This window comes from Lepidochelys kempii, chromosome 6 (assembly GCF_965140285.1).
Source record: "Lepidochelys kempii isolate rLepKem1 chromosome 6, rLepKem1.hap1, whole genome shotgun sequence".
Classification (NCBI taxonomy): domain Eukaryota; kingdom Metazoa; phylum Chordata; order Testudines; family Cheloniidae; genus Lepidochelys; species Lepidochelys kempii.
In genome coordinates this window covers 38,639,656-38,653,924 of record NC_136385.1, presented here as the reverse complement: position 1 = coordinate 38,653,924, position 14,269 = coordinate 38,639,656, and the positions used below count along the sequence as shown (strand labels likewise).

The following is a 14,269-nucleotide window of genomic DNA, read 5'->3' as shown; positions in this document are numbered from 1 at the left end:
TTGTGAAATTATCTAATAATTTGGATGTGCATAAGGTCTTAGATGACTGTATGATTTCCGTCCATAAATATAATTTCCAATCCTGGAATATCTGAATGCAAAATTTTTACTAGCAGAAATTTGTCAGAAGCATTTGTTATTTAAAAAAAGATAAATATTGCTATTAATAATATTTATCACTCCTATGCAGTAGTTCTTTTCATTTGCAAATTGCTTTATCAACATTAATTGATTAATTCTCACAACAGTCCTGTGAAGTAGGCAAGTATAAGTATCCACATTTTACAGTTTTAGAAACTAATACAGTGGAATTAAGTACAGAGAAGATAAGTGGCTTGCCCGAGAGCAAAAATTATAACCCAGGAGCTTCTGACTCCCAGTCATTGCTCTGAATGTTTCATCCTAAATGCTCACATTATATTATCAATGGAGACGTAATTTCAAAACAAACTTATTGAAGGTGCTTTCAATATTGATAGTAAGCAAAGGGAACAAATCCAATGGGCGCAACTGTCCTAATTCAGGAATAACTGTACTGATGTCAGTGGAATTGCACAGGTGTCAGTGAGACCAGAATCAGGCTCCATTATCATTATTAGCAAAGACAATGCTTGATAACTTTTTGTTAAACTGCCAGGCTCCTCCCAACCACTGATTAACACGTAAGGATAATTTAGCAATAAAACCTCCCTGATACCACCACCACCACAAATAAAACAGTTAATCACCCATCAGTTTAATTTCACAAAAGAAATAGTCAGCTTGTGAGTTTATCTTGCGTCAGTGGCAAATCTTGCAATGGGAGAAGAAATGGAGCCTAACAGCCCACTCCTGCAAGGATCCAAATGAAGTCAAAGGGCCTCTTGCATGAGCAGCAGGAAATCCGGGCCTTAAATCTTCAGGTCTGATCCAAAGCCTGTTAAGTTGGTGGAAGGATTGCTATCGACTTCAACAGGCTCTGGATCAGGCCCAAGTAAGTGAAATATTAATATCTACAGCAAATTAATTAGATTATGTCTGTTGTATGTTTTTGGGTTGCACAGAAGTCAGTGGGGCTCTGCCCACATGAATCCAATACAGGAACAGAGCTATATTAATTGAATCACAATGTGTTCAATTTCTTAATCATTCATAGAGGCACAATCTCTTTATGGACCTGATCTGCATGACCATTACTAGAACTGCTCATAGAATGTTTCAAGATTAGTTTCAGATACTGGATTTTACTGTAATCACCAAGAAAGTGGCTTCCAAGCCAACAGTTAAGTTACATGCCAGCTCTGCTTTCATAGTCTTTTCTTTCTCTCTTTTTCAGTTGAAGCTGTTTGCAGCCCACTGGGTATCATTACCTCGCTAACATTAAATCAGACCTCAAATCAGACAGAAACTTCAACTTTCCAGAGGGACTTTGAGATTTGAATAAACTAAACTATGGAACCAGCACAGATTAAAAACATCCACCATTGTAATGGAAATCCCCTCGCTTTCAGACTTGGTTTCCACTTGTCACATAGCTGAGTTTCTACAGCACACATGCAGAAAATACATTTAATTGGAGAGAGATTTACTGCCACGACTAGAACCCTGCCTCCAGCACCCCTGGTATGCATTATAATCTTTTTATCAACGACAGCGTAACACATAGTACAATGTAGTTGATAAAACTGCTTCCTTTATACTACAGGATACAGCCTATTGTTCAAGGGTCTTAGAACACTGCGCTATTTTTATATCATTTTAGTGCAACAAATGTAAAATGATACCAAGCCTCTTCTAACTAGGAATGAGTGGCCCACTTACTGAAAGTGCTCCAACAGAATGCATATATATACATATATAGTTCCTTACCAAATAATTTCTGTAATACTTGTCCATCATACATGTCTTCAGCAAGGTCTTTCACAATGATCCGTTCTCCTACCAGTACATCATTAATCCAGTCAATTAATACCTATAGGAGGAACACAAAATTTGTCAGGGTTATGCACTGTGTATTTACAACGTAAAACATATGTCGTTTTATACAATGATAGCAAACACTCAGCAAAGAGAGCACCAGTGCTAAAATGGCAAGTGGTGTGGCATTCCAAAAGGAACAAATGGGACAGACTCAGGCATAGAAGGGGATAAGAAATTTTTGCTGGTTACACCAATGGTGACTGAGTGCATGACACAGAGGAGATATCGATCTAACCTGTCTTGGAAGGAAGGATCAGGGTAGCATACAGCTCTGGATATGGGACTGATGCAAACCCTTTTAGGCCAATGCCTTTTCATTGATTTCAATGGGTTTTGTACCAGGCCCTTAGTGAGAGGACAAAGTTACTGAAGTCAGCCTCTAAAGAAGCTACCTACTGATGCTCCTGGTATAAGATAGAGAAAGGAGCTACAGAGGAAATCACAGTAGTCTTATGATTAGAGGGGGATTGGGATTCAGGACTCCTGGGTTCTATCCTAGACTCTGTCACTAGCTTTGTACTGTTGGGTAAATCACTTAACTACTTTGTACCTCATCTAAAAATTGATACTTTACCTACTTAGTTAGAACATGTGCTGTCACATTTTGAGTTTCAACCCAAACCAGCAGGAACTTGTGTCACCACCTCCCCTGTAACTCTGGGTGCCTTAAATGCTGTGTTGCTGTGGCTCACAGCACAGACACCAACAGCCAGCAGACAAGTGGGCTCCACTTCCCTGAGTGTCTGTGTACTGTGAAGTCCTGGTTTAGTGCTTTGACCTCAGCAACCTGCCTACAACAAAGCAGTCCCACCCTGGCTTCTAACAACCTCGGTTACTACTTGCAGGGTGGCTCCAACACACTCCCAGTCCCAAATTTCCCCAGAACTGCCTGCTTGGTCTCCTGCATTTGTCTACCGGCTGTGGGTGTCAGGGCTGTAAGCTACAGCAGCAAAGCATTTAAGCACCCAGAGATACAGGGCAGGAGGTGATACAAGCCCTCACTGGTCTGGATTGAACCCCAGAATATCACATGTGCGCTGTTAATTGCTCGTACAGTATTTTGAAGTGTTCAGATGAAAGAAGTCAGGTAAAAGGAAAAAGTAGTTTAGCTTTCTTTTTACAGTGAAATCTGAAAGCGTGTGCATGCTTTCCATTACCTTTATTAGCTCTTGTAATTTGGGGTCACTTCTTGAATTTGGATCAATCATTGTTCGGACTTCATTTTCCTCTATGAGTTTAAAAAAAAAAGATATTACAAAAATTATACATTTATAACATTATAGTTTACATCAGGTGCTTATGTTAAGATGTAAAATTTTTGTGAATTACCCAGCATCATGTCCTCAGGGTCTAGTTCAAATGGAATTGGACTGAGAGGTAAATTAATGGCATTTATTCCTTCTTCCTGTAGTTCAGACACTAGAAAATGAAAAAGAAAGCGTGGTCAAATTTCAGTCCACTTTTACTTATTATTTCTCCCCTGTTAACAGCTACTTTAATTATATTCATTTATTTGTAAGAACATGAACCCATTGCCTAAGCCTCGGGGCAACAAAAATCAGAGGCACAATCCAACAAAACCTTACTCATATGAGTAGTTCTGACATGAGTAATTACACTGAGGTCAGTGTGACTACCAAGAAGAGTTTGCAGGATCAGGTTCACTCACAGTCTAGAGGTCCTGAATTCTACTCCCAGCCCTGCACTGGGTCTGTGGCCTTGGGCAAATAATTTCACCTCTCTGCCTCAACTTCCTGGGTACAATGGGGCTAATAATACTTACCTACTGACTTCACAGGGAGATTGTGAGCATGGATTTGAAAACATTTACAAAGTGCAAGTATTATTATTGCTCTATCATCTGGCAATGTTTTGGGGCCCTTTGGAGGAATGGTTCTATATGCACAGGATGATACTATTAAGGCCATAGCAATGACGACTGTTGCAATGCTTGTTACTCTAAAGCACACAAAAGCAACTCAGAAGAAACAAACATCTTTAATATTAAAATAGTAACTTTACTCCATACTCTTACCCTGCTTGTGTGTGTGTGTGTTATATTTTACACAAATATAGAGTGGCTCTGAGTGGCTATTTTAACAGTAAGATAATGCTGACAATAATAGTTCCTTGGATTATTGGATATTGTCTGAAACTGAAGGCTGAGAGCAATGGACCAATCTAATTTGTCATGTGACTCCAGTGAATTTAGAGGAATTGCACCGAGGCTGATTTTGACACAGCATGCACAATCTCAGTAATTGTTTACACATAAAGGGAATTGTTTTTTTAACTGCTCATGTCCCCCTAGAGACAATCACTATTGGTTTTATTATTCCATTTGATTTTTACGTTCTAAGGTCTTTATGGGCATAAAAACTTCAGTGAATAAAAGACTTCCACACAGAGACTTCTATGTACTGAAATCTTTATGCCCATGAAGGATTTCAGCACACAGGTTTCTAGGTAGAAAACTTTATTCACATACATTTTGATAAGGGAGTATAGTGAATAAAATCTGCTACAGCCAGCTGGCTCCTCTAATCCCTGGCTGCACCCTCCAGAGGAGCTGGTTGACTAGCAGGGTCAGACCAACCAACCAGCCCTACTTGGGCAGGACATACGAGAGGAAACAGCTAGTTTTTCTTCCTAGCAGGGGACAGACAGGGAAACAGTCAAGCAGTCCTCTCCCCATCAAGAGCCATTGGCAAAACTGGCTGATTCCTCATCCAGGAGATTGGGTACCCTAGTGCCATATGAGGCAGACTTTTTAACATCTATATGTCCAGTGTTGCACTGCAATATGGTATCAAAGTCTCAGGAAGGTAAGAGCAACCCCCACTCAAACAAACAAAAAACCCAGCTAATTTTAGTCATATGTCTAACCAATTTAATTATGAATAAAATCTGTATGTTTTGGTAATTAACTTCAATGAAGACAGGATTTCACTGATAGGCACTGATCCTGCATATGAAAGTGAGTAATCCCATTGAACTCAATGACACTATTCACATGCTAAAATTACTCAGATATGTTGTAAGTCTGCAATCTTGAGGCTATAGTGTATACCCGCTCATGAAATGTGACTCTTCTCTCACGTGTATTGGTTATACACAAGTGTAATTCCAATGACAATGAAGTATCAGAGGGGTAGCCATGTTACTCTGGATCTGAAAAAGCAGCAAAGAATCCTGTGGCACCTTATAGACTAACAGACATATTGGAGCATAAGCTTTCGTGGGTGAATACCCACTTTGTCGGAACGACAATTAAGTTACTCCTTATTTTGTGTGCGCGCACACACACAAATATATAATATTGAAATGACCATTCAAAAAAGTATATATCATGTCAGGTTGTGTGTGCTGAGAGCGAAATGTATTGCATAATATAGCAATGGGATTTCTAAGAATTTCCGTCATAGACCACTACTATATGTTTAGAAGTTTATAGCTCAACACAAGAATTCAATTTAGGTTATAGCTTTGCATACTACATAACGTTTCAGCAGAGTAGTCCATTTTAAAATCGTATTTTATTAATTTATGTGTTTTAATGAATTTATATAAAGAATCACTAAAATAGCTCTAGTACTTTAATAAAAACAGAGGTACACAGGTTTGAGGGAACTTTCGTGATTTAACAGTGACATTTCACAAATGAACAAGACATAAAATAGCCCAATGTCCTGTAGTATTGTGAGGAAGAAATTAAACCAGAGGAGACATTGGGGTTTAGAAATGAGATGCTGCTTATGAACAGTGAGGTTTTTGGGTTTTTTAAAGTATAAAGATTTTTATTACATTCTTAAATACACAGACCTGATTCTCTGACACAAAACAGTGGAGTTATGCCACCCTAGTGGTGCAACACTGCTCTAAAGCCACTGGATCTGACTACTGGAAAATTTCTGCACCCACTCCACCCAGTCCCATGGCAAAGCAGGCCTGGCTGAAGAAAAGAGGACATAGCTAAGGCACCCTGCGCTGCAGCAATCCCCAGCTGCCAGAATGGCCCATAGGGATCTTTGACAGTTGGGCTAAAGTAGAACATCCACCAGGCTCTGCTATTTTACATTGGAGACTGGCTGAGATCAGATCAGATCTGATCCAATTAGATCAGAATTAGGGCATGAGTGCAAAATGTACATCTACAACGCTGTCTCCTCTGAGGTGATTGCTGCCCAACTGCAGCCAAGGATCTAGGCAATCATGGGCTAATTCTCCTCTCAGTTACATTAATGTAAAATCAGGAGTAACTCTACTGACTGCAATGGATTTATGCCAGTTTTATGTTTGTGTAACTAGGAGGAGATTCAGTCTCTCTATTCACAAAGTTGCTTATATGGTTATTGTGCTGGGTGGAGGTCAGGGTTGAATTTACCCCTGCTGTGAGATCACTGAAGTCAGGGGAGTTACACTTGGCCCAGAGAAATCTCTTCTCATACTGACAGTTGCAATTCCCAGTTAAAACTCCTGCTGAGGAAGGGATAGTTTCCTCCTCAGACTTACGATTATCCCCCATCTGCCAAATTCATTGCTAGAGTAAGTAGCCATTGCTCTACAGGTATCAGTGGTCAATCAGTTGCCTCCAATTATGCCCACCATGATTTTGGCCCCAGAGCTGTGGAGCCCAAGGGTGTATATCAACAGCAGCCATAGCAGCTATTTACAGCTGGATAGAGTTCTTAACAGTTTAGAAAATCTAGCATTAGAAGGTCATAAACCTATGTTAACAAATCCACGTGAGTGCTATGAGCCAAATTTTACCTTTTGATGCATGTATCCAACTGCTATTGAAATCAGTGGAAGCTGATGAGCACATATGAAAGTTGAATACTCCCCGCACAGTTTAAATTGGCTTAATTCCTCTAATACATGCACCCTGTTGCTCCACACAACATTTATTAGACAGTTTCATTTGGAGTTTTATGTATTTATTTTCTCTGTCGAAAGCATTACACTGTTCTGTTTAGTATGAAGGGTTTTATGGCATTCAGACTTGAAGTAAAACTTCTCTTACAATATAATATAACTGAGCTCAGAAATGCGATGTCATCTGATATGCTCTCTGTGGTTTGATATACAATACATGCTACAAAAGAATCACACAAAAAATATGCCATAAGGTAGCATTAAAAGTGTTCTCCTCTGTATGCTGCAGCTCTTTCTTTCCACAGTGTTACTGATTCTGCACTTACAAAATTAAATCAAGTGTCACAAGAACAAAGGCTGGGTTCTGGGAGCGTGCCACTGACTTTGCTGGGAGTAGGTTTGGACTCTAATGTTTGAAGAGCTAATGTTGGAAGGGTTAGTACAACATTGCCAATCTCAAGTGTTCAAAATCATAGGTCAGGTCCCAAACAGTCATGAGGGTGGGGTTTTCTTGTTTTTGTTTTTTTAGATAAATAAATTTGGGGTTCTTTTTATTTCCTTTCCTAGGATTTGAGCTTTTAGTGTTCACATTTTCAAGCTTCCCTCTGTAATTATGAGGGCTAGAAATATACTTTTATTTCCTTGACGAAAGCTGAGATTCGGCTGCCTTTACATGATTCCAGGATCTGGAGCTTTACAAAAAAATACCCCAGTAGTAATCGTGGGAGTTGGCAACACTGTCAGAGTTCTTTCATACTCAGGATGGTCACGGGCCTCATATGCAGCATGCCTATCTCAAATTATTCTTGCTTGTTGTAGGACTAATTCAAAAACAGTTAGCTGCACAGTTGCCACTGCCAGACTCGGGGCTGCATACACACCCACATACCAAACACGTATGTACCAAATATACACCCTGTGCCCTAAGCTCCTTCCTTAAACTAGAGATGGCCAGAAAAGCAGTCAAGTCATTTCAGCTTTCCATGGGAAAGATCTAAATAAATCAAAATGAAAATGTTAGTTTCATTTCCACTGAAAATGTCATTTTGCTTTGGTTTTTGGAAATAAAAAACATTTTGTTTTCCATTTTTAGAGTTTCCTCCTTATCCCCTTTTCCTCTCTTTTTTTGTTGGGAAAAAAGTAAGAAAGTAGGAGAAAATGGGAGGGAATCCTATTTTCTCACTGTTTTCTGATTTTTTTTTCCAGTTGGAAAACAGTAAAAGTAAAAACATTGGTTTTCCCCCACTTTCTCATAGTTTCTCTTTTAAAAACCTTCTCCACTCTTAAATTAACAAAGGGAGAGAAGGGTGAGAAAACCACCCCCGGAAAATCCCCAAAGTTTGCAGGAAGAAGAAAAGGAGGACTTGTGGCACCTTAGAGACTAACCAATTTATTAGAGCATAAGCTTTCGTGAGCTACAGCAGCCAAAATTAGATGGCTCACTTTGCCCTCACATTCTCCCTGCTGATGTGCAGGTTTTCTGTGGAGCATCTATGGCCCTAGGGGTTCAATCCTGTAAACACCTGTGAATGGGAACAGCTTTGCTCATCTGAGCCATTCCATTGACTTCAAAGTCTTTGCTGGATCAGGCACTAAGAATGCAGTTTTAATGTTTTTTGTTGAAAACTAACAAGTGATAAACAGTCTGGGTCTGATCCTCATCTGGTGTAAATCAACATAGATCCACTGAAGAGTACACCATGAGAGTACACCGATTTACATCAGGTGAGGGCCTAGCCCGACAGAGGCCTAATTTTCCTCTCACATATTCTAGTTTTACTCTGATGTAATTCTACTGAAGAGCTACCCCGGACTTACACTGGTGTGAGAGAAGATCTAGACTCACTAGTGGGGTAGAAGAGAGAGAGATGGCATATTTTCAAAGTGCCAAAATGAATATTTACAAATGATACCATTTGTTCAAGCAAACTGGTATAACTTGTTTGTCGATCATTCAAAACATTACATCCTATCAGTACAGGGACCCGTTATCAACCCACACAGGGAAAAGAAAAGAACAATCTAAAATGTTAGCACCTAAATTTCTTGCATGGATAATTCACTTGATATATATTTTGGCAGCTCAACCTTAATTTGGAGACAAAAGAAACCCACACAAAAGACAGTATGTGTACAATGAAAGCGAATATGTAGATGTCTACAAGTTAGCGGAGTATGACATGGCATCCACCAGAAATTTGATATTCACAGCACAAAACAGCAGAAACATACACATAGGGCCTTTTTATATGGGGATCATTGTCAAAAGTGTTTTCAGAACATAAACCTTAAGTTGTAAATGTTACTCCCCATTCATTCTCAAAGACATAACAAATGAGGGAAGAAAAGCAGAGATATATTTGCAGTTGAAAATATTTTTCAGGAAATGATCTGCCCAGGAATATCATTCTCATTCCATTAACTGCTGACTCCAAGCCAACCATTTGTAAAAGTAAATATGCAAACTGGGCTACAACAACGTGTCTCACTTTAATGTTCCTGCATTAATAACCACTCTCTCTAAAAGGGTCCATTTTTTTTGGATGTTTAATTTCTCCATTAAACAAAACCTAGCAGAAAAGATGTGTGGGTGGTGGGGGAGGGAATCCTACAATTTAATTCTCTTGTATATAGTACAAATTAATCGAACTTTTCTTAGATGTCTAAAGCTATTCAGTGGTACTTAGATACTTTTTTTGCTGGTATCTGACTTCCCCCATGCAATAAATAGAAAAAACACAGATTACACATCATGAATAAGAGAATTTATGAAAGATCAAAGGACTCCTTACAAAACCACTTGTACTGCTCCTTAACCCCAAGACACTCAGCCCCACTAAACTTTGTATGCTTCCAAATTCCTGTTTGGGATAAAGGACCCTTCTCAGCATTCCCCTGTGATTTATAACAGGTAAGAAATGGTCCAGTGTCAATCTAATGTAGGTGCCAATGATTCCATTCATTCCTTTGGATTCTCTCAACACAGCTATTAAAACATGTCATCTCATGTACGGGTTTTCAATATGCTTGAAAAAACCATGAGGTGGGGTAGGGAAGACAGGTAGATAAGAATCCAAAATTACTTTTTTAATTCCCCCCACCCCAGAAGGACAAATAGTACCAATCAGAAATTTTATGACTTCTCCAAAACATACCATGACTAATAAAGTGTCTGGTCTAGATGGAAGCTCCTGGAAATAGCCTCAATTTTTAACGCCTTGTTGGCTCTTATGCAATTCAGCAGTGGCAGGGGACAGCGGTAAGTTATTATTTGGTCTGCAAGTGATACCACTGCACAAAAAATTAATATCATCATGGTGACAAACTTATTGCCAAGTCGGACTTATAGTTCTCACTATGCTGCATGCCAAATCCACTCAGAACTTCATGGTGACAGCAACGATAGAACTCAGATCCTCGCCCCAAAAGCACAGGCTTCTACCACTTGAGCTGAAAGAAAATCTCAGGTAGCCGCCTGCAGTATAGAGTCATAAACAAAGACAGGAGCAGTCCTGATTCCCAGCCAACAGAAGGCAGCCAGTTCATTACACTATTTGGTTTCCAAAAATTGAGTTAAGTTGGGGTGGGGGGTATTTTATGGGATTGATTTTCCCCTAATGTTCTGTGAATTACCAAGCAACTTATCCAACATCAACAAGAAGCGTTCATGCAGAAAAGACAAAACCAAAGATTTGTTCCGAGAAGTCTTTTCCAGTTCAAAAAGTTCTGTCTATTCCTCAGAGAAATCGCAAAAATAGTTCTCAGGAATGCAAGGGCACACATTTGTTCTACTAGTAGCGGGACAATGGTTTGCTGAATCTCTTGCTCATTTCTCCTTGTGGCCACCAGCCTTATTTTCTGAGGGAGAAAAGGTAATGCTAGCCCCACTGCATTCCCACGATCTGCCTCGCATTTTTTTTCAAGTGGATTTAGGGAAACGATTGCACATATGTTATATTCACAAGGGAACTAAAGTTCCTTTTCCAGGACAAATATGTAGTGTACGCACAAAACAGGACTGCAGTTCTGAAATTGCAGCTCCTGGAGCTGCTTCTATCATAATGGACAAACATCTGTTCGTCTTCAAGAAATGTCTTCTTCACAGAAGACCAGGAGTTATGTAGAACTTCCAGATATTTTTACAACCAAGAGGAACAAAACAAACAAACTTTTCTGCCATGAGGGTCTTCAAGTCCTTCTCCTTTGTCATTCAACATGCCCTATGAATAAGATTTCTTTGGTGTAAAGTTAACCATGATAAAACATGTGGATGATACCAAACCGGAAGAGTCTCAAACACAAAGGAAGACAGGATCAATGTGACCTGGAGAGATTAGAACAGAGAAGAATACAGCAGACAGGTGTGATTTATTATTAGTAGCCTGCTGCACATGCTCATATCCTTCACTTGTCCTTCATCTAGTTGAACATCTAACTGGGGTCTCATGTTTCAGCAATATGATCACCTTAAATGGGCACACCATTAGTGGACTTACGTTGTGCATCCAGTTTTAAAAATCACTTTACATGCATTTAATTTTTGTAAAATGTAATATTTTTGTGTAATCTCCTGTGACCTGCCTGCTCTCTACAATTCTCTGGAGAGTCAGGACCTACAGTTTGGGAATCATGATCTCAGACAAGCCACTATGTTTTAAGATACTGAATTAACTGCCGTGCGCTGATGGGAAGAATGTATGTATTGGTCTCTCCCTCCTCATCCTTCTCAGGGTAATTCAATATGCGATCCTGCCTAACAAGTTAGTTCTTGTTTCAAGATTCTTAGTTCAGGCAACTGGTGACTTTTCTTCCACCTCACTGCCACTTATTGTTATTTACATAGCATAAGTGCTTAAGGAATTCCCAATTTGATTTTTTATTTTCTTACAGCCAGCAGGTTCTATAACCTATTGACAGTTTCTGAATCAACTAGACTTCAGGATTCTGTTTTGTAATTTACTGCTTCAAGAAAAGTACATGTCTACATGTTTTAATGTGAGAGAGATAACATGTAGTGTCTATCAAAGTATGTTCATTTTAAGGCCCAGAAACCTTGACAGCGACCTTTTAGATAGGAAAGCCATTGGAAGCCTGTATGTTGATGAACCAAAGGCAGATTATAAGCATTTATAACTGTAGCTTCATTGTTGAGAGGCCACGCTGCCTAGTGGTTAGAGCAGTGTACAGGGAGTCAGTTCTTGGGCTCTATTCTTCTTTGCAGCATTGGACAACTTTACTCTTCCACAGGAGAGGCATAACACTACTTACCTTTGGCACAGTGGTGTCATGAGGCTCAGTTAATGTGTGTATAGTTAGAGAATTCAGTTCCTCTAATGAATGGTGCTGCATTACTGCAAGATGTTGTTAAGAGTAGTGTATAGAAAATATGTAACTTAAAATGTAAAAAAAAGTTGGGGCATGTGTTAAAAGATGATGACACAGAAATACCTCCACTAAGGACTTGACTGTTTTATACACCTGACAAGGCCAAGAATGCCTCATTTTCAGCTGCCTTTTTGGTACACTTTGTGAAGAAATCCAAAGTTTGTAAAAACTCATAAGAGAAAGCAGCATGTCAGAACCAAGCTAGAATCTCATTAGCTGGGAATTTCCCTGGCACAGATGAGCCCTCATCCAGCATAGCTCCCACCCTTATTGTCCACAAGCTAAGGAGCATTTGAGGGATTTTTGAGGGATTGGAAGGGCATGGCTGCAGCACATTAGGGCTCTGGCAATTCCTGGCTAGTGGAAAGCCCCTTGAGGGCCCTAGTCATATGACATAGATTAGAATAGCCCAGATGCTCTCTAATCTATGCCCCAGCTATAGAACCAGCTCCAGAAATCAGGGAGCTGCAGCTAAATCTTTTGTGTCCCCCTCCTTCACAGCTATACCTAATGCGTACTAGCCACAGCTGAGACTCTGGGCCAGCGGCTGTCAACCCCCGGGCCACATGCGGCACAATTAGCACACAGCTGCGACCCAGCTCAGCTGTGTGCTCAAGGCCAGCCCGCATGCTAGGGTTCGCCAGGTTCCCGGCTGCCTGGCGCAGCACAATCAGGGGCCCGGAGTCCAGGCCAGCCAGCCTGCCTGGCAGGGTCAGGGACCAAGGGTCAGGGCAGCCGGCCCACCCTGCAGGGGCAGAGACCCAGGGTCATGGTAGCTGGCCCTCTCCACGGGGTCTGGGGCTCCCAGCCAGACCCGCAGGGTCTGGGGCAGCTGCGTGGCAGGGGTCCAGGGCGGGCAGCCAGCTGCCCTCACATGGCACGGGTCTGGGGTCAGGGTCCAGGTTACTGCTGCCCTGCAGCCCAGGTAACACATTGTGTAATAAGTTGAGAACCACTGCTCTGGGCCATTGCTACTCTTTTCAATCAGTAATAAGGTTTTTATGCTTTGCTTTGAAAATTAAACTGAAAATTTAAAAAGAAGATGATCTCAGAAAACTGGGAGGCAGAGTAAGGTCTCAGAGGCATGGCTGGGAAACCAATACAAGAGTCCAGGATCCTAGCCTGGGGAAACTGAGTTACTCTTCAGTTAATACAGGGAATGAGCCAGCACTTTCCATTTTAACCTCTCAACACACTTTACCGAAGTTAATTAATTTAGAATCACAGAATCATAGAATATCAGGGTTGGAAGGGACCTCAGGAGGTCATCTAGTCCAACCCCCTGCTCAAAGCAGGACCAATCCCCAACTAAATCATCCCAGCCAGGGCTTTGTCAAGCCTGAACAAGCCTTTGAAAACCTCTAAGGAAGGAGATTCCACCACCTCCCTAGGTAATCCATTCCAGTGCTTCACCACCCTCCTAGTGAAAAAGTTTTTCCTAACATCCAACCTAAACCACTGCAACTTGAGACCACTACTCCTTGTTCGGTCATCTGGTACCACTGAGAACACTCTAGATCCATCCTCTTTGGAACCCCCTTTCAGGTAGTTGAAAGCAGCTATCAAATCCCTCCTCATTCTTCTCTTTTGCAGACTAAATAATTCCAGTTCCCTCAGCCTCTCCTCATAAGTCATGTGCTCCAGTCCCCTAATCATTTTTGTTGCTCTCCACTAGACTCTTTCCAATTTTTCCACATCCTTCTTGTAGTGTGGGGCCCAAAATTGGACACAGTACTACAGATGAGGCCTCACCAATGTCGAATAGAGGGGAATGATCACGTCCTTGATCTGCTGGCAATACTCCTACTTATACAGCCCAAAATGCCGTTAGCCTTTTTGGCAACAAGGGCACACTGTTGACTCATATCCAGCTTCTTGTTCACTGTAACCCCTAGGTCCTTTTCTGCAGAACTGCTGCCTAGCCACTTGGTCCCTAGACTGTAGCTGTGCATTGGATTCTTCCGTCCTAAGTGCAGGACTCTGCACTTGTCCTTGTTGAACCTCATCAGATTTCTTTTGGCCCAATCCTCTAATTTGTCTAGGTCCCTCT

The 14,269-nt window shown here is 40.9% G+C and overlaps 1 protein-coding gene across 4 annotated transcripts in view; it reads right to left on the bottom strand.

Annotated features, from left to right (window-relative positions):
* PARVA (parvin alpha) overlaps nucleotides 1-14,269 on the bottom strand; it is an 83,773-nt gene that overhangs the window by 23,675 nt on the left and 45,829 nt on the right. For all 4 annotated transcript variants that reach the window (XM_073347629.2, XM_073347625.2, XM_073347627.2 and 1 more), the window contains 3 exons: nucleotides 3,289-3,378; nucleotides 3,117-3,187; nucleotides 1,849-1,951 (listed from right to left, as the gene is read on the bottom strand). In XM_073347629.2, coding sequence (XP_073203730.1) covers nucleotides 1,849-1,951; nucleotides 3,117-3,187; nucleotides 3,289-3,378 — 264 coding nt within the window. The remainder of the gene's footprint in view (nucleotides 1-1,848; nucleotides 1,952-3,116; nucleotides 3,188-3,288; nucleotides 3,379-14,269) is intronic.